Consider the following 15,332-nt stretch of genomic DNA (forward strand, 5'->3'; position numbering starts at 1 on the left):
TCATAGCCCCTGCATGGCTCAGGCACCACTGGTTTGCCACCTTGTCAGGCCTCTCAATAAGGGATCCACTCCTGCTTCCTTTGTATCCGTATCTGATCTCCCAAGACCATGGTCAGCTGCTCCATCCGAACCTCAGCTCCTTTCATTTGATGGCCTGGAAGCCCCACAGCTGAATCCGGAGGAGCAGGCATGCCTAGAGCAGGTCCATAAGGTCCTACTAGACAGTAGGAAGCTCTCCACCAAGATGACTTATGTTGCAAATTGGAAGCGATTCTTCATCTGGTCTTCCCAGCATGAAATTCTGCCCTTGCGTTCCTCTTTGCAGCTTATTCTGAGTACTTTTTACATTTGAAACAACAAGGTTTGGATATCTCTATCGTCAAGGTCCACCTTGCAGCGATTTGGCCAAAGCCCCATTGCCCCAGGGTGTGGGACAAAGCCAAAATCTAAGGGCTTCACCCCCAGGCAAGGGGGCCTGTAATTTCAGCCCTACTGCCCAAGGCTTCAGCCCCGTGCGCTGGTGCTTGGATTTTGGCTTTGGCCCTGGGCCCCAGCAAGTCTAATGCCAGTCCTGGTGACCCCATTAAAACCAGCACTCCCCCCCCACACACACACACCAGTTTGAGAACTGCTGCCCCATGCCATCACCCAGCAGGCCAGAAACAATGCTAGCTTTGGCTGAGCAATGCTGCAGTCAGCATGTTCATGAACTTTGAGCCCACCTCCTATACAACTGCTTGGGAGTCACCTATATTGGAATGGACACGTACATGCACTCAAAGAAAAAAAAAAACTGTTACTAATCTTTCTGTAACTCGTGTTCTTCGAGATGCACTGCATATATCCATTCCAAGACCTTCCACCCTTCCCCTCTTGTCTGAGTCAGCTGATAAAAAAAGGAGGGGGCATAGGGTCGGCAGGGCCCTTTATATTGGCGCTGTGCACATGGCACCAGAGCTAATCCGACAGATACCATTAGGGAAAAAAAACTCTGGCAACTGTATTTGGGGTGTGCACACACCTACATTGGAATGGACATGTGCAACACATTTTGAAGAACAATTACAGAACGGTTAGTAACTGTTTTTTTCCTCATATAGATGTCTTATGGCTAAAGTGCCCTCATATAATTGAACTTTACATGAAGAAGTCAGCATTCAATGCTTTATCTAGAAAGTTCAAATCATCATCATAGAGTTTCATACCAATCTAATAAGTATGTTTGAGTTAAGCTGAAAAACAGGTTCAGATCTAAAACAATTTTATCAAAGAGATGCAGAATTAAGATTAGAAAGTGAATTTTTTCTATTCTGAAGCTGTATATTTATCTAAGCTTATGTAATGACAATACATAATATGCATTTGACCCTAAGCTGCATCTTTCCCTTTTTCAATCCACTGAAAGCAAAAACCAACAAAAAATGGCAGGAACAGAAAGACAAAGCGTAATCATTCTGGACTGTATACTTAGTTCAAACCACCACCTACTCTGGCTGCTCAGAACATTAAGAACATAAGAACAGCCATACTGGGTCAGACCAAAGGTCCATCTAGCCTAGTATTCTGTCTTCCAACAGTGGCCAATGCCAGAGGCTTCAGAGGGAATGAATAGAACAGGTAATCATCAAATGTTCCATCCTGTCACCCATTCCCAGCTTCTGGAAAACAGAGACTAGGGACACCATCCCTACCTATCCTGGCTAATAGCCATTGATGAATCCTCCATGAATTTATTTAGTTCTTTTTTGAGCCCTGTTACGGTCTTGGCCTTCACAACATCCTCTGGCAAGGAGTTCCACAGGTTGCATAAAGAAATACTTCCTTTTATTTGTTTTAAACCTGCTGCCTATTAATTTCATTTAGTGGCCCCTAGTTCTTGTGTTATCTAATCTTCTAAAATTCTATAAGGGCTTCTCTGAACACAGTATGAACTACAATAATCTTCTCTTGCTTCATACTCACCACCATGACAGAAGCTGCAAGACTAACCTAAGGAAATTCCAGTCTCTGGAATTTGAGCTGAACTTGACATTTTTTTGCAATAGTGTTACTGGAGAGAAGACAGCAAAACAATAGAATATAGGACAGTCTGTGTCAGCTACCAACTTTTTCTAAATGCATGGGGGGGGGAGGGGAGGGACAGGGGAAGAAGCCAACAACAACTACATTTTTGATCTTTCCTTCTATCATATCTTTTCTGTCAAGAAAACACGCAACGCCACTTACAAGCAAAAATTAAAGTGTTTACTCAAGAAAAGATTCCAATGAAGGGTTTACATTATTAACAGTAATAGGCTTCTATTTAAAATCAAGTATCAGAGGGGTAGCCGTGTTAGTCTGGATCTGTAAAAGCAGCAAAGAGTCCTGTGGCACCTTACAGACTAACAGTTAGTCTATAAGGTGCCACAGGACTCTTTGCTGCTTTTATTTAAAATCAGTCAAAGTACATTTTAAACTACTTACAAAAAGCTGGAGGAACTTTAGGATTCTTTTATGGGTAAGTATATAAAGTGCATTCCCACTGACAGGATCAATAACTGGCAATCTGTGGATTTTGTTTCTGATCAATGAATATACAGCATCAAAAAGGCTGAGGAAAAAAATCATTAAATCTGTTAGTGAATTCTGACTGTAAAATTCCAAAACGTACTCTGACATAAGAACATCACAAAGAATACACAAGACCAGTAATTATTTACCCTAATTTTCACATAAAATCCTAGAGAAACTGCAGAACTTACGCATAGCAAAAAATATCAGCAAGTTTAGTTCACTATTGTTGAAGACAAACCACATGCACACAGATATACATCAACATTTTAGTAAACCTTTGGTATCAGTAAATATTGAGGGACAGTGAACCATTGTAACAGAGAAGTTAGTAGACGCAACATTTCTCCACAATTTAAGTTTTTCATTAGGACAATAGTCACTTCAAAAATAAAGCCAATTAATAGCACTCAAAACAAATGCCCTCTATTCAAAGAGAAACACACAGAGTGACAGTGTACAGTATTCCAACTCTTTTGCACTGGATGTACCTCAATCCTCAGCTGAAAGCATCACATCAGGGGGGAAGAGTGTTCACTTTCACTGTACACTCTAACAGTTCGTTGAGACATCCAGCAATGCCAATTTTGTATTATAAATTATTATTTAATGGCAATTGCCTTTCAGGATGTATACACTTGTCACAAGAAATGGAGCCAAGATCACCATCTGATTAAACATATGCCACAGAGATGATTTGGGGGTGGGACAAATATTAGAGGACAGTAACGCTGATTGAATTTGAAATAGTGACCAAGAGAGGAGAGGGTGTATGATATTAACAATCCCCTGAACATAAGAACAGACATACTGGGTCAGACCAAAAGTCCATTCAGCCCAGTATCCTGTCTTCTGACAGTGGCCAATGCCAAGTGCCCCAGAGGGAATGAACAGAACAGGAAATCATCAGGTGACACCATCCCTGCCCATCCTGGCTAATAACTGTTGATGGACCTATCCTCCATGAATTTATCTAGTTCTTTTTTGAACCCTGTTATAGCTGAACAATCTAGTCTTAGGCTATGTCTATACTATAGCCGGAAGTCTACCCGAGTGTGTTTCCCATCAACCTAGCGCAGTGTAGACCCCGCAGTAAGTCGACCTAAGCTACATTGACTCCAGCTACGTTATTCACATAGCTGGAGTAGCGTAACTTAGGTCGACTTACTGCGGTAGTGTAGACATAACCTTACTCATCTTGAAAGCTGGAAGCACAGTAGGAAATAGAAAATGTTAGTTTGACTGCAAGAAAAATAACTGATCATCAACTGTAATCATTTGAGACAAGACATTACTCATTTTTAATGTAAGGTTAACCCTTGAAGTACTGACATTTCCCAGACTGTTGGAACAAATGCTTAGGACATAGCTCCAAAAAGTTAGTATATTGATTAACACTTCTTGCATCAGTAACATCTATTTATCAGAGTAACACTTATAGAGAAATGATTTTCCTTGATAATTAGGATTTGTGAAGTGAAGTGATGTACGTAAGAATCATCTTCCCTACAGTATTTGTTTTCTCTGCTCTGATAGGTATACAAATTAAAAAGCAGTCATGTCATTGGCCCCATCCCCTTCCTGACAAGTGCACTGAAGGGAATTAAAACAAGGGGTTTGTGGCAAGCTTGCAAGTTGCTGCAATGCTACAAGATATCCTACCGGACTCAACGCTGATTTTTGAGCGTTCTTCCTTTGAGTCACTTAAATAAAAACATGCAAAGAGTCTTTCCATTCTTCGTTATCTTACTCTAGTTCACAAATTAAAATCCTGTTTCTCTTTAACGTAGATAAAGAAATCTCAGTACTAATTCCATGATCAGCACAATTTAAAAGCAAGCAACAGAAACTTACCTTGCATCCGGGGAGATGTTCACTAAAGGCTTAAAAGTTTCTTGTAAATAAAGCTCTGTATTAAAAAAAACACAAATATTTTAAAAAAATCAATGTTTTAGCTACAAGGAAGTGGACAATTACTATAATGTGTATAACAACTCCCCGCTATAAAATTAAACGGATAAGAAGTTACAAAGGCTCACAATCAGACAAACATCTAGAATTCTTTTTTAAAGTTAAATAAATGTGCAGGGGTACTTTTGACAGTGAGCCCTCTACACTGAAGTTAAAGGGACAATCAGCAAAGGGATCTATAGGAATTATTTAAACAAGAATTAAAGTAACGAAAAAGAAGAGTATCACCACTAGGTGTCGTCATAGTAATACAAAACATCATGAAGAGAAGATTCTTCCATTGGATAAAGGCTTACAATAACTGTGGTTCTTAGATGTGCTGTCTATATATTTTTGACTCTTGGTGCACATCTTTTGGCCAGTAGACCTGATGTCACCCAGAAAATCTAAACTAGCTAACTGGGAACAAATCGTAATACCATCTGAGATCAATACAGATTGCCTTTAAGATGAATTGACCTGGCTCATCTTTCTCTTGGCAAAGACAACAAAAAAATGTAGGTAAGACCCTGGATGACCGTTCTATACAGATAAAATGAGAGCGCCCTCCATACACCTAAAAAGTTGAATCTTGCTTACCTCTGTTGGAATGTAGTTCAGGGAAGAACACTGATAGGATAAGAGCAAGTTTGAAGACACTTTGGGGAGAAATTGTGGACTCGAGAACAAGCCTCTTTCCACGATAATCAGCCAGCCAGCATCCAGGCTGAGACAGAGAGGCTGGATGTAGACGCTAGTTGTTGGGGGGGGGGGGGGGGACCGGACGGAGGGACTACATCTGGACTAATTGGCAATGTTAAAAAGGAGACAGAATTGAAAATCTTATGAGGTATCAGAATTGCCTGGGCCAAGCTGATGCTATCAGGATCATTACTCAGACTCCTGTTTTAGAGTAGCAGCCGTGTTAGTCTGTATCCGCAAAAAGAACAGGAATACTTGTGGCACCTTAGAGACTAACAAATTTATTTGACCATAAGCTTTCGTGGGCTACAGCCCACTTCTTCGGATGCTTGGAATGGAACATATATTGAGGAGAGATATATACACACATACAGAGAGCATGAAAAGGTGGGAGTTGCCCTACCAACTCTAAGAGGCCAATTAAGGAAAAAAAATCAAAACGTTTGAAGTGATAATCAAGTACAGACAGTTTGATAAGAAGTGTAAGAATACTTACAAGGGGGGAGAAAATCACTTCAAACGTTTTGTTTTTTTTCCTTAATTGGCCTCTTAGAGTTGGTAGGGCAACTCCCACCTTTTCATGCTCTCTGTATGTGTGCATATATATCTCTCCTCAATATATGTTCCATTCCATGCATCTGAAGAAGTGGGCTGTAGCCCACGAAAGCTTATGCTCAAATGAATGTTAGTCTCTAAGGTGCCACAAGTACTCCTACTCTTGTTTTAGTTTCTTTAAAACCCTCAGTATCAGAGTATACACACACATCAGACCTGAGATCCACAAAATGAGGATTGTGTCTGAGCATGGTCCCAGGTTCAGGCCCCTCAAAGCAACAGGTGGCACATCTCCTGTTTGTGCTTGTGGTAAACAAATTCATGTGTGGGTAACCCCACCTGTGAAAGGCTGAATTATAAAGAGCCTTACTCATGGTTTTCTGAAAACTGCCTGCTCATGTGATCTGACTAGTGTGTTCTGTAGTCCTGGAAGGTGAACAACTATCAGAGTGATCTGATGATGGATGCACTAAGTCCACAAGCAGACTAATTCCTGACAAGAAAGATGATTGTGCTCCTCCTTGCCTGCTCACATACAATGCTGGGTGTGGTTTTGTCTCTCACCCTCTACACCATTCTGCCTTGGATCAGAGGGAAAACACTACACAAGCTAAACACATTGCTGCAAGTTTAATATATTTCTGAGAAGAAAAGACTCCTTTGAGGATCACAAACCTGGAGATTCATGTTGTCTGGATGTGCTCCCCAGCTAAGGATGAAGGAGTTTGTCACTACTGTTTTGAGGACAGAAGTGGAAAAAATGAAACACTTCTGCATACATGATTGGGATTATTGCATCAACTGGAAATAATAGGGCTCAAGGAATATGAACTGGCACATTGATAAGATGCTTGCTCAGGATACACATTTATTTACTTTCATTGTATGAAAAAGTGGCTGAAGTAAAGTCTGGTACATGGTATGACCAATGTGCATGAAGCCACATGAACTATCAACCTTAGACAATCTGGCCTGAGGTAAGTATGCCCTACCTGTCATGGAATTTTGCAGTGTCACAATAAGTTGTATTTTCTGGGTCAGCATCAAAGATGACTTTTCCTTACTGATCTTGAGTTACAAGGTGGCAAAGAGTTGTAGGATGTGATGAACGACATCTTACCTGTTGACATGAGCTCCCCCAAACAAGCCGGTGATTCAGGCAGGAACAAACTTTTATGTCTCCTTATGTACACTGCCATTTTATCCAAACTTTCTGTGAAACCATTTAGGGCTGTTGATAACCCAATCGGAAAGACTCCAAACTGGAAACGTGAGCTCCCCAGTAGGACTCTCAGGAGCTTGTGTGGGCTGAGTGGATCAAAGCATGGCAATATGCATCTTGAAGGTACTGACTCTAGGAATGGGATTACTGAGATGGGGTTGCCATTTTGAACTTGCCTCCATGAATGAATCTGAGTTTCCTTGAGTCGAGAACTGGGTAGCATCCTAATTTTCAGTTCAAGGAAAAAGGAACAGGAATAAAAAAAACAAAAACAAAAACAAAAAAACTTCCCCCCCTTTATTGAAGAGGCACTTCTATTGCTCCCAAAGTAGGACATCTCCTGATGTAATTCTCTTCTGAGAGGGATCACTGAAAAGGGATGGGGAATGTGGATGGAAGACTGGAAACATCTAAAATGCAACCTAATATCCAACCTCTACAATTTCCAGGATCCAAGAGTATGAGGCAATATTGGTCCAAGCTTCTCAAAAAAGAAAATAAGCTGTGTCCGAATGAGATAGGGAAAAGGGACGTAGTTTTGGGAAGCTCTCAGCTAACCATCAAACAAACACTGCTGCCCCTAAGGAAGAATGCAGGTAATCTGTGTATTCTTTGTTTCTTTCTCAGTGGTTCTTACAGTCTTTAGTATAGAGGCTAAAAGGGGGGCAGAAGGAACCTGCCTTGAATAGGGCTGCTAGGCTTCTTTTCTTCAGGATTGTGTGGTGTAGACTCAAGAAACCAAGTGTAGCCTGGGAGTCCTCTGATGAGCACAACGCATCACCCGCTTTCTGCTGAACAGATCACAACCCTTAAGAAGGTTTCCTATAGCAGTCTGTATTTCTTTGAGAATCTGTGAGGATGGTATTCAAAAAGCCCTCACCTCATTGTCATAGATGTTACCATCAATCTTGCCACAGTGTCTGAGGATAGTCCTGGTACCTTCTCTCTACTTTTTTTAGATTTCAGTGGAAAAGATGCAGGAGTCTGCCTTAAGGACTGTGCAAGTTATAAAGAGTCCTTCGCTGAGTGGCATAGGCAGGCTGTCTGGCATTCAGGTGCACAGGATGTGTAACTGTTTACGGAATGTCTCTTGCACTAACTCAGCTGTAATGCCCAACGGCTCTGCCATCTGACAAAGGAGGTCTTGAAAAGCCTTAAAGAGTCCTGTGGCACCTTATAGACCGACAGACATATTGGAGCATGAGCTTTCATGGGTGAATGCCCACTTCGTTGGATGCATGTAGTGGAAATTTCCAGAGGCAGGTATAAATATGAATATGCAAGCAAGTAATCAAGCGGAGAGATAACGAGTTAGTTCAGTCAGGGAGGATGAAGGCCACTTCTAGCAGGCTGAGTGTGAAAACCAAGAGAAGGAGAAACTGGTTTGTAGTTGCTAGCCATCACGAGTCTTTGTTTATCCTGACTAAGGTGTCAAAGTTGCAGATGGACGAAGCTCAGCAAGTTTCTCTTGAAGCTGGTCCGAGTTTTTTGTGCTGCAGGATGGCTGCCTTTAAATCTCCTATGTGTGTCCGAGGAGATTGGAGAGTGTTCTTCACAACAAGAGGTTGTAATTGCCATTCCTAATATCTGATTTGTGTGTCCATTATCCTTTACATAGGACTGTCCAGTTGGCCAATGTACATAGCGAAAGGGGCACTGGCTGCATATATTACAATTTGCGGGTAACGTGCAGGTGAATGACTGTGAGTTGTGTTTTCTTTTGAATCGATTTAGCTTCGTGTATTGGGGTCGCTGTGTAGATACGTGGGCAGAAGGTTGCATGAGTTTGTTCGCTAAAGTTAGATTACTATGGTGCGGGTGTAGTTACTGGTGAAGACTATGTTTCAGTTGGCGGGTTGTCTGTGGGCAAGGGATTGGCCTGCACAAGGTCTGTGAGTTGAGGGATCATTGTCCAGGGATGGGTTGTAGGATCCCCGATAATGCCTTGGAGAGTTTTAGCTGACGGACTGTATGTGATGGCCAGTTGACGTTCTGTTAGTTTCTTTCTTGGGCTTGTCTTTGCCAGTAGGGAGGCTTCTGGGTATGCATCTGGCTTTGTTGATCTGTTTCCTTATTTACTTCATGCAGGTATCGTAGAGTTTTGAGCCTGCTTGGTTGAGATTTTGTAGGTGTTGGTCTTCTGTCTGGGGGTGGAGCACGGTTGCAGTTTGTACCTCAGTGACTTGGCTGTAGACAATTGGATCCGTGTTGTCATGTCCGGTGATGAGCTGGAGGAATGACCGGTACGGCGTTAGCGGCTTGGTGGGTTTTTTCGTTATGGGTGGTTGTAACATGACCCGTCACTTATTTGCCGTGGTGTTTGGAAGTGGACTCCCGTGGTAGATTGGGGTCCAGGCATTGAGGTTGATGGTGGGGGTGGAAAGCTGTTGAAACGTGTGGAATTTTTCCAGAGTGTCTCCTTCCCATGGGTCCAGATGATGAAGATGTCATCAATGTAGCGTAGGTAGAGAAGGGGCATGACTGGACAAGAGCTGAGGAAGCGTTGTTCCAGATCAGCCATAAAAATGTTGGCATATTGTGGGGCCATGCGGGTGCCCACAGCGCTGCCACTGGTCTGGTGGTATATATTGTCATCAAATTTGAAATAGTTGTGTGTGAAGTCACAGAGCTCAGCAACCAGTTGTGCTATGGTATCATCACCCACGAAAGCTCATGCTCCAATACATCTGTTAGTCTATAAGGTGCCACAGGACTCTCTGCTGCTTTTACAGATCCAGACTAACATGGCTACATCTCTGATACTTGAAAAGCCTTGTAGTTGTTGGAGTGATGGAGCAGATGGGACCATAGCTTTGTCAGGGCATGACAATGAAATGGCAGCAGGGGCAAGTTCAGCTGACTGATGATTTTTTCATCAGAAAGTTGTAATAGCTGAGGATCAGCAAGTGACATCTGGGATTGCTAATGCTGTTGGACCTTCAGGAGGGAGATAGGCCCTGGAGAGGGTAGAGGAAGGTTTTCTGGTGTGATGGAAGCCCCATAGTGCCCACAATGGCCATGAACGACAGCTATAAGCAAAATGAGTTGAGGGCCACAGGGAAGGTACCAGGTTCCCTCCTTATATCCCCTATATCTACTAGGGTAAATTTTCAGCCTTGGACTCCTTATTAGATGTAAAAGGGTCAGATAAGAGAGATTTTGGAGTATGTGAATGAACCCTCCCCAGTGCGGTCTGAAGTGGATAAGAAAGAACACTTTTCTTCCAATAGGGGAGCTGATTTGGCAGGCATCCCAGGTCCTGATCTAGGAAAATCTTTAGATGATACAGAAGACTACCTACTCAGTACTGAAGAAATGGCAGTGGTGCGTACAGATAAGGGAATGTCCACAACCAAAGGTAACAACTGTGACTCAGGGAGGGCAGAAAAAAGTAGATTCCCCCTTCTCCCCTTGCTTCCCACCCACCCCAAAATACAGTGAATGTCTGTCTCAAGACTGCTGGTACCGTGAGCAACAATTTTGAAAGTTAGGAAGTCACTGGTACAGGAACAGTAAAAGCCTTGATGTCAGTACTGTGCGTCCCAAAGGCAGTGCCGTTCAGTGCATACTGGAGACTGCTCTGAGGGTGCTCCTTATCTGGTACCAGTGCATGGAGTCTTTCTGGGTGACAGAGGATCCCAACTCCAGCTTTGTACCAGGAAGGCTGAGGTGATTTATGTCTTTTCTTGTTGCCAGGTTCCTAACACCTGTATATATGCTCTTTAGAAGAGTGGTGCTGTATCTTACCAAATCAGTCATTGAAGAGGACTCGGTAATAACAGGAGAAGAAGAATGCTTCAGAAGAGGAGTTCTAGAGCTGCCCATAATGTCCACACTTATCGGGTACTTCTGGTGGAAGACTGCTGAGATCTGGGTAAATTTCGTTTACCTGGATCAGAGGCAGGTCTCATTGATTTCTCCAGCAGATAAAGTTTTAGGTGAGTCTCTATTGCCTTTTCAGTGTGTTTAGAAAATGACTGACAAACAGTGCATGTATCAGTAATATGCCCCTCACTCAGGCATAACAGGCATCTTGTATGTCCATCATTGAGGGACATAACCACCTCACAAAATGGACAATATTTGCACCACAGATATTTTTGCTCAACCATAAGGGCTGTAGCTTGGTACCAGGCAATGAAAAGCTCTACTACCCAGAACAGAAGCCTATTAAAACCTATCTATCCTAAAAACCAAGACCTATACTAAGAAGATAAAAAAAATTGTGTAAATAGTTAAAGCTTGCAAGAGAAACTACGAGCAGTGTCACTCTTCCTCACAGCCTTGGGTGAGTGGTAAGGAGGAACTCAGGGTCAGCTGGCCCCAACATGATAATCTTGAGTGCACATGCACCAAGAGAGTGGATTTTATATTTAGATTTATATGAAACAAACACTAAGAATTTTTAGCTCGTGATTTTTAAAATTAGAAGACTAAGTTGCCAAAGTTAATCAACTTATTTGATTTTCAATTTTTTGCTTAACTCCTTTAAATCAGCATGAACTGATGATAAAAATGTTGTATGACAATCATCATCTCTATACAACATCATTAAATGTTAGCTAAGAAAAAAAGAGAATTGTAAGTTGTCATTTTTAAAAGGTTACTAGCTCATGGCTATAAAATATATTTGAAACTGCTACCACAATTTGTTAACATAAAACTGGAAAAAGCAACCAACCAACGGCTACATTCCACAAACTGCGTTTAAAACAGTAGGAAAGATTTTAAAAACTATAGGCAATTGGAGAGCGTTTATATTTAGGAACAGTTCATTAAGTGACATGAAGTTAAACAAAGTCCTTCTCAAGCTCTCACACAACAATTAGTTGTAGCTCATGATGTGACCGTCAAGTGAACACTAAGAGTTTTCAAAGCAGGATACTGTAATATTGATTGTGAAGGTGTTATTGGGAGAAGGCACAGTATATAAACCCACCAAGATCCAAACAAGTTAGTTTAAGATTTACTCATCCTATAAAAGATACTTTGTTTTAAAACAAAAACGACTTCTGTGAAAGTCGGTCTGAAAACAGGACCTTTGTTTTACTAGAGTTTATTATTTACCACCACCACCACCGACAGGATTATTATTTCAAGTGCAAAAATAAGCAGTGTGAGCAAACAGACTAACTCTAAATATTTCTTGTTTTCGTTCAAGTATCTTAGTAAGAGAGAGATTAAGTATATGAGTAACCAATATTTTCAGAGATAATTTTAAGTTTCCTTAACAGGCATCAATGGATCTTAATAGAAATGTTCTCACCCCTCCACGTTTCAATCTTGTGCTCCTCCAATTCATAGATCTGAACCTATAATGAAAACATGAAAGTCTATAATGCTTAAAACATTGTCCAATCCCAACCAAGAGAATGTTAGGTTTTAACAATAACTTTCAAATCCGAATTATTTCCTTACGTTTTACTGCAGATTCACTACTGCATAAAGTCAAAGTTGGTCATAATTCTTGAAATATACTGGCCCAGTGAAGAGCAGAACTTACTGACACTAAACATACAGGAAGCAAGAGCAACATTTCCCAGCACTAGGTTTAAAGACATATACCAAGTAATTATAGCATATTGTATCTTAGAAAAAAGTGCACATGCCTCCCAGTTTTAAAAAACTCCTTGCAGGCCACTTTTAAAGGAAGATTGATGAACAGTGTTTATCTGTATTAAGACATTGACAAGACCCAGTAATGATGGATAAAACTGAATTACAAAACTGAGGTAAAAACAATGAGGAATCCTTGTGGCACCTTAGAGACTAACAAATATATTTGGGCATAAGCTTTCATGGGCTGAAACCCGCTTCATCAGATGCTTGGAATGAAAAATACAGTAGGCGCGTGTGTGTGTATATAATATAATTTTATAGCACATGAAAAGATGGGAGTTGCCTTACCAACTGGGGGGTCACTGCTAACGAGGCCAATTCAATCAAAGTTGGAAATAGGCCACTTCCATCTTGATTGAATCGGCCTCATGAGCACTGACCCCTCCACTTGGTAAGACCACTCCCATCTTTTCATGTGCTATAAAATTATATTATATACACACACACGCGCCTACTGTATTTTTCACTCCATGCATCTGATGAAGCGGGTTTCAGCCCATGAAAGCGTATGCCCAAATAAATTTGTTAGTCTCTAAGGTGCCACAAGGATTCCTCGCTGTTTTTGCTGATACAGGCTAACACGGCTACCCCTCTGAAAACTGAGGTAAATGCTTTTTCCTCTTTGTGACAGTACTGACCCAGCACTCTACTGAGCTAATGAACTATTGCCCCTGGAGTCGACTTAATTGGGAGATGGGTGCAGGAGGCTGACAAGCTAATGAGAACAATGAACCCATGAGCTGGGGAAAGTTAACAGATAGCTTCCCCTTTGCACTTCCTTGCTGACAGGAGTCTGGGGATACTAGATCTTTCCCTCTTCCTCCATAGGAAGTGGGCTAAGGGGCAAGTTTATGTGCATTTATATATTGCTGCACAAGGCTGTAGTGATGAACTGGTGGAGGGGACCTAATAAATAACACTGCTGCTAATAATCTTAGAAAGCATCCAGACTCTGTGTGTGGTGGTCCAAAAGGCAGAGAAGGTAGCCTTGTTATACCCTAAAGGAATAACTGGGGACGTGGCTGATTTTTTATTCTGTAAGACTTCATTTCCCCGTGTACAAAAGAGAAAGCATGAAGATAATGTTATGATTTTTCAATCACAGCTGGTGCTTTGTTCTCATTATTAAAACCTGCAGAAGACCACATTTTTGCCCTCCCCAGCCTCTGTCACACTGCCTAATTTCTTGTTGCTCAAATGGCAGCCTCCTGCAGCTCTGGCTCCAGACATTATTATATGACCTCCCCAAGGTTGTTAGTGGCCTTCTGCAATTCACTGACAGTTTCCTGAATATACTTTTAGCAGCTTTGTCTGTGAACTAATTATTGCGAAGTCATGATTACCACCTTTAGAAAACCTAGACATATCTAGACATGTTAGTTTGATGCTCAATAACAGCTACTGCCCTGGCTCTACTCAGGGCCAAGGTGCCCTCACCCCTCTCATGAATCATCTTCAGGTACTTCTGAGGCTTTAGTATTTAGAGGCATTGGGCAAATTAGGATAGTTCATCTACTAAATTAAACCACTAAACTGCTAGGGGCCACCCTCAAACATGATCATTCCTGCAATTGGCATCCCTTGAAATGTGCCAGAAGATGCTGACTAGTTGACACAGTCACTAGATTACCTAAAGCAGGGGTTGGCAACCTCTGGCACATGGCTCGCCAGGGTAAGCACCCTGGCTGGCTGGGCTACTTTGTTTATCTGCCGCATCTGCAGGTTCAGTGGACTGCAGCTTCCACTGGCCATGGTTCACTGTCCCAGGCCAATGGGGGCAGCGGGAAGCGTCACGGGTAAGGGATGTACTGGCCCTGGCTTCCCGCCACCCCCATTGGCCTGGGATAGTGAACCACAGCCAGTGGAAGCCACGGTCTGCCGAACCTGCCGATGCAGCCGGTAAACAAACTGGCCTAGCCCAGAGGTTGCCGACCCCTGACCTAAAGGAACCATTTCTAGAAGCAATATAAAAGCAAGATATATACGTAAGTAAAACAAACTGGTTTTCAGGGTACTTGCAAACAGTAAAACAGGTGAGATATTTTAGCTTGATTCAGTCTAGCTAAGCCATCAGAAATCTTGTTAAAGGCTGATGAGATGAAGTTACACCTGTTGTTATGACCACATTTTGAAGAGAATATTCATAAAGGATTAAAACCTGGCTCAGGATTCAGAATATAGTTTGACTTTCATTGACAGTTGCAGCAGATGGTAGGAATGCTTTGAGAAATAATAGGAATGTTTGTGGCAATGTAAAAGCCTTGAACTTTCTACAGATCCCTTGGCAATGGTGTTTTGATGCCTTTATGCAAAATAGAAATGCATTTATTTGAGGTAAAAAACTCCACTAACTTTCCTCATAAATGGTTTAAAGAGGTTATCCAATACTTGCACAGTGGCACATGTTGGGCTTTGGAGAAAATTCAAGTGGAATGTATGTAATTCACTTGTTGCGTTAACACAGCAGCAGGAGAGGTTTTTATTGCCCTTAAAAATATACAAATCACAATGATTTTAAGATTGTCAAGCTTAATTCAAAGCAGTGAAGTAACTCCAGCTTCACGAAATTAAGAGAATTCAGAGTATTTTAATTTAAATTTACAGTTACACTGGATTTGCATTCAATTGGTACATAAAGAAAAATAATTAATTTAGGGGCAGATTCTGTAATCTTACTTATCTTGAGTCATACCTTGTTACATAAACAGTCCCATTGACCTCAATGGGTTAACTT

The 15,332-nt window shown here is 41.6% G+C and overlaps 1 protein-coding gene across 8 annotated transcripts in view; it reads right to left on the reverse strand.

Annotated features, from left to right (window-relative positions):
- The window catches only part of PRKAG2 (protein kinase AMP-activated non-catalytic subunit gamma 2), a 403,677-nt gene that overhangs the window by 18,586 nt on the left and 369,759 nt on the right, over nt 1-15,332 (reverse strand). For all 8 annotated transcript variants that reach the window (XR_012655174.1, XR_012655175.1, XM_075062183.1 and 5 more), the window contains 3 exons: nt 12,246-12,291; nt 4,405-4,459; nt 2,464-2,590 (listed from right to left, as the gene is read on the reverse strand). Coding sequence is in view for 6 of the 8 variants with exons in the window: in XM_075062183.1 (XP_074918284.1) it covers nt 2,464-2,590; nt 4,405-4,459; nt 12,246-12,291 (228 nt within the window). In the remaining 2 variants the exon portion in view is untranslated. The remainder of the gene's footprint in view (nt 1-2,463; nt 2,591-4,404; nt 4,460-12,245; nt 12,292-15,332) is intronic.

Source organism: Chelonoidis abingdonii, chromosome 2 (genome assembly GCF_003597395.2).
Source record: "Chelonoidis abingdonii isolate Lonesome George chromosome 2, CheloAbing_2.0, whole genome shotgun sequence".
In the NCBI taxonomy this organism is placed as follows: domain Eukaryota; kingdom Metazoa; phylum Chordata; order Testudines; family Testudinidae; genus Chelonoidis; species Chelonoidis abingdonii.